General features: G+C 36.9%; 1 protein-coding gene across 1 annotated transcript; it reads left to right on the forward strand.

The window, feature by feature from the left end:
* The first annotated feature begins 1,544 nt into the window (after positions 1-1,544).
* On the forward strand, positions 1,545-4,195 carry LOC131166539 (cytochrome P450 714C2-like). Its single transcript, XM_058125131.1, has 4 exons — positions 1,545-1,857; positions 1,962-2,188; positions 2,694-3,305; positions 3,764-4,195. Exons 1-4 carry the CDS (start codon positions 1,545-1,547, stop codon positions 4,193-4,195), a joined length of 1,584 nt encoding a protein of 527 aa, XP_057981114.1.
* Positions 4,196-4,530: the final 335 nt, after the last annotated feature.

The raw sequence follows: 4,530 nt of genomic DNA on the forward strand, positions 1-4,530 counted from the left end.
TATCGGAAGTTTTATATAGATAGGATATAATCTAAAAATCCTTTATAATATATGTCATTTATTTTATTTATTTAGTTATTCATTTTAACTCATCATGGTTAGAGGCCTTAGGCTAGGTTTAGTTAAAATGGCAACTTGATCCGTATGAAGTTACCAAAACATAAATTTTGGGACGTATTGAATTCTGTCAAATTTAGTTGTATACAATATATATTAATACTTAAGAAGTTCTTTTTTTTTTTAAAAAAAAATAAATTCATAATTGAGTATCAAGTTGATCCAAAAATTTAAGGTCTGCTTGGTATCATTGTTATTTTTTATTTTTTATTTTTATTTCTTCACAGGGAAGAAACAAATTATAAAAACATGTTTGTTTATATTGTTAGTATTCTATTTCCATTGTTGGTCTTTTGCTATTTGTCAAAAAAATAAAAACCAAAATTTATGGTTTTCAGTTGTTTTGGCAACTTGTTGCTAAAAATTTTAATATCCAAAAATAATTTTTGTAGATTAAATTATTCATTTTATACACTTTTAAATTAAAATCAAAATTAAATGATCATATTAATTCGAATATAATTAAAATAAAAATATACATAAAATTTTAAAAATAATAATAAAGTCAATTACAAAATTCATTTACTATCTTTCCATTGTAATGTCCAATAAAATTTGTATGTGAAGTACATTTTGAAAGTAGAACAATTAAGTCAAATAATTATAATAAAATTTGTTTTTATTATAGTAATTTTTTAATGTGCATTATTTGTAATTTTGTTATCTTAATAATATTTTTATAATATTGTTTGATTTAAAGATGAAAATGATCATTTTTTAATTAAGTTTTTAATTTATATTAGCTTTATAAATGTTAACCAAACAAGTTGTTGGTTTCTAACTTTTAGTTTATGTTTTTAGTTTCTAGTTTTCGTTTCTCTAATTTTTTATAGTGATACCAAACGGCTCCTTAACTACTCTTAAGTTTTCGCCTCATCATGTTCATTTGTCACTCTCTTTTCCGAGTACAAAGTAATTCCCATTATTGGACTTTCTAAGTTCTTAAAGGTCTTTCACAAGTTTTTGTGTCTCTTACCATTCTCCCTCAAGTGAAAATGGTGTTGCTTGAGAAATATAGTATATAACGTATAAAATTTTGATTTCAAATTCCAATGATTCTATTAATCTTAATTATACTTAAATTATGCATTTGTACATAATATTGTACAATAGTAATAACAACATTGTCAACTCATATATGTGTCGTTCAGTATTAGACTTACTAATTAAAATATCATGCATGTGAAGGAAACAATTACCCCAAAAGTTCAATAATTAATTTCTAAGGTCACAAATTCAATTCAACTACCTAGCTAGCCCAAATGTATTATATAATTAATATATTCATGTGTCTATGTATGTGTGTGTGTGTGTGTGTGAACGTGTGTGTGAACACACTACACAGTACACACACACATATATAAATAAGGCTGCACTGCTTAATTAGTTGGTGTCTCAATTAAGCACACAGTTGATCAAATCAGGGCATGGAGCTGTTGGTGCAATTTGTGAGGAAGGTGATGCCCACAGTGTGTCTGCTTGGCTTTCTCATTCTGTTGGTTCGCCTGTTTGGTGTTCTGGTCTTGAACCCATATAGGCTTCGATGGAAACTTCGAAAGCAAGGCATCAATGGTCCTCCCTCTTCTTTTCTACTTGGAAACGTTTATGAAATATTGAACAACAACAACAACAAATCCACACCATTAATCTCAGCTGGAAAGCATCAAGCAGAACTCATCATAAACCACAGCTACTCCTCCCTTCTCTTCCCTTGCTTCGAGCAATGGCGACAGCAATATGGTCAATCTCTCTCAATTCTTCTTCTTCTTCTTCTTCTTCTTCTTCTTCTTCTTCTTCTTGAATATATATGTATATTGATTGGTGGTAATGCATGGATGATGCAGGGTCAGTGTTCATGTTTTCATTGGGGAACATACAGCTGGTGTACATGGGTGATCCTGGCATTGTGAAGGAAATGTGCACTTGTATATCATTGGGGTTTGGGAAGCCATCCTACCAGCACAAAGAGCGAGGCCCTCTTCTTGGCCAAGGCATTCTCACTTCCAACGGCACTTCTTGGGCTCGTCACAGGAAGATCATTGCTCCTCAGTTATACCTTGACAAGGTCAAGGTACGTATACATACTAGTACTCACCATACATACATATATATAGTCACAGAAAGATCATTGCCCCTCAGTTATACCTTGGCAAGGTCAAGGTACGTATAGTTACTAGTACTCTCCATACATATATATAGTCACAGGAAGATCATTGCCCCTCATTTATACCTTGACAAGGTCAAGTATATATACATATATAGACACACACACACCGTTAACATGTAGATGAAGTCAAAGAAGGATGGTATTTAGTGTATTAGTAAGGAGAATTAGTCTTTTGCTGTTATTGACAGAAAAAAAAAATCTTACAAATTGTAAGAAGTTTTGTGATGCTTTGAAATTTATGATTTTTGTTTTTCAGAAAAAATAATTAGTCACACTTTTTTTTTTTTTTTGGTGACAATCTGTCACAAATTGAATGTCGTTATAAAATACATCTTGTGATGAAATTTTGACTTTTTGTTGTCACAGAAGTGCAAATTCTTAATACGAGAGTGAATATGTATGTATGCAGGGAATGACGAAGTTGATGGTGGAAGCGTCAGTTGTGGTCCTCAATTCATGGCAAGAGAAGGTGGAGGTAAGCGAGGGCGGAGTTGCAGACATCACAGTGGACGATTATATCAGAAGCTTCGCCGGCGACGCAATCTCGAGAGCCTGTTTCGGGAGCAGCTATGTTGAAGCGCAGCAGATATTCATGAAGCTGGGAGCTCTGGAGAGAGCCATGTTGCATAGAACCATCCCCACGGGGGTTCCGCTCCTCTTCCTCAACTACCTCAAGAACTACAAGAGTAACAGGGAAATGGGGAGGCTGGGGAAGGAGGTGCGCGCGTTGATTTTGAAGGCGGCGAGGGAGCGGAAGACGAGGAGAGCACCGGACAAGGCGACGGAGACGGAGCCGGACCTGCTGCGGATGATGGTGGAGGCTGGCGGAGAAGAGGAGAATATGTTGGACAACTGCTTGAACATGTACCTGGCTGGCTACGAGAGTACGGCGCTCTCAGCGGCATGGACTTTGATGCTGCTTGCTTCTAATCCCCACTGGCAGGACCGAGTTCGCTCCGAGGTGTTTCATGCCTGTGGCGGCAGATTGCCCGACGCCGATGACCTCCGCCGCATGAAACTGGTACCAGTCTATGCCCTTTCATTTCAGTATCTTCTATATATATATATATATATATATATATATATGAGCGGAAATGTAGGGTATAGTGAATCGAACCTCATACCTCTTTCATGCTCTATATATAAACATATCAACAGCTAATTAACAAGGTACAGTGAACTTTGTTTCCTCAATGGTCTATGTTTGTACATATTCCATTTTTGATCAAATATTTACCCTTTTACAGATCAAAAAAAGAAAAAAACAAGTAACAGTGAATCATTTGTAATCAAATCAATTCAAATATAACTTATTTATTTAACGAGTTGAGCAGGTTTGGAATGTCGTTGAGTTTCCTGTTTAACTTATAAGTCATTTTTATAACTTAGTGTCATCCAGATACTTTTTTTTTTTCATTTGGCTATACACTGGAATAAATTACCAACTTTTGAATCTCATGAATATGAATTTGGATGCAGCTGACGATGGTGATACAGGAGTCACTGCGGCTGTACCCTCCCGCCCCAATTGTGTCGAGGGAAGCATTGCAAGACCTGAAATTTGGTCACATTCTGATACCCAAAGGCGTCGCCGTGTGGATCCCACTCGTCACCCTCCACCAAGACCCTGACATTTGGGGTCCCGACGCCGCACTGTTTCGCCCCGAGAGGTTCGCCCAGGGAGCCACCCAAGCATGCAAGCTTCCTCAAGTTTACATGCCCTTCGGAATGGGCCCCCGCAACTGCCTCGGCCAACATTTCGCCATGGCTGAACTTAAAGTCATTCTCTCTCGCATCCTCTCTACCTTCTCCTTCACTCTCTCCCCCGACTACGTCCACTCCCCTGTGCTCAAGCTCAGCATCAAGCCCCAGCATGGCGTCCGTCTCCGTCTCAAGAAGCTCTCTGATTGATTAAATTTCAAGATTAGGATTCTGCCCGGACATATATAGCGTGCTTGGACACTGAGAATGGTGGAGGACAGGTGGGGCATGATTAGGGCATTGGTTCCCAAATTAATCTCCACTTTCTTCCATTTTCTCAGCAACCAAGCAAAGCAAATTACTCGAGCAATCTCTGCGTTAGTTGCTGCTAGCTTCACTCTAAAGTGCAATGCGTATGGTATGGGTGAAAAGGAATGTGCAATAAAATTTTAGTAATAACTCACTGTTGAGGAAAGTACTTAAACTTGCAACAAATGATGAAGCACTAAGAACATAAATTCAAACACAATTAGTAAATTTGAAAA

Source organism: Malania oleifera, chromosome 10 (genome assembly GCF_029873635.1).
Source record: "Malania oleifera isolate guangnan ecotype guangnan chromosome 10, ASM2987363v1, whole genome shotgun sequence".
Classification (NCBI taxonomy): Eukaryota; Viridiplantae; Streptophyta; class Magnoliopsida; order Santalales; family Ximeniaceae; genus Malania; species Malania oleifera.

Bases quoted from the DNA above. Each gene is read 5' to 3' on its own strand.
- LOC131166539 (XM_058125131.1), top strand. From the start codon at position 1,545: ATGGAGCTGTTGGTGCAATTTGTGAGGAAGGTGATGCCCACAGTGTGT. The intron at 1,858-1,961 runs GTCAATCTCTCT...TGGATGATGCAG, and splicing joins GCAATGGCGACAGCAATATG to GGTCAGTGTTCATGTTTTCA. The intron at 3,306-3,763 runs GTACCAGTCTAT...ATTTGGATGCAG, and splicing joins ACCTCCGCCGCATGAAACTG to CTGACGATGGTGATACAGGA.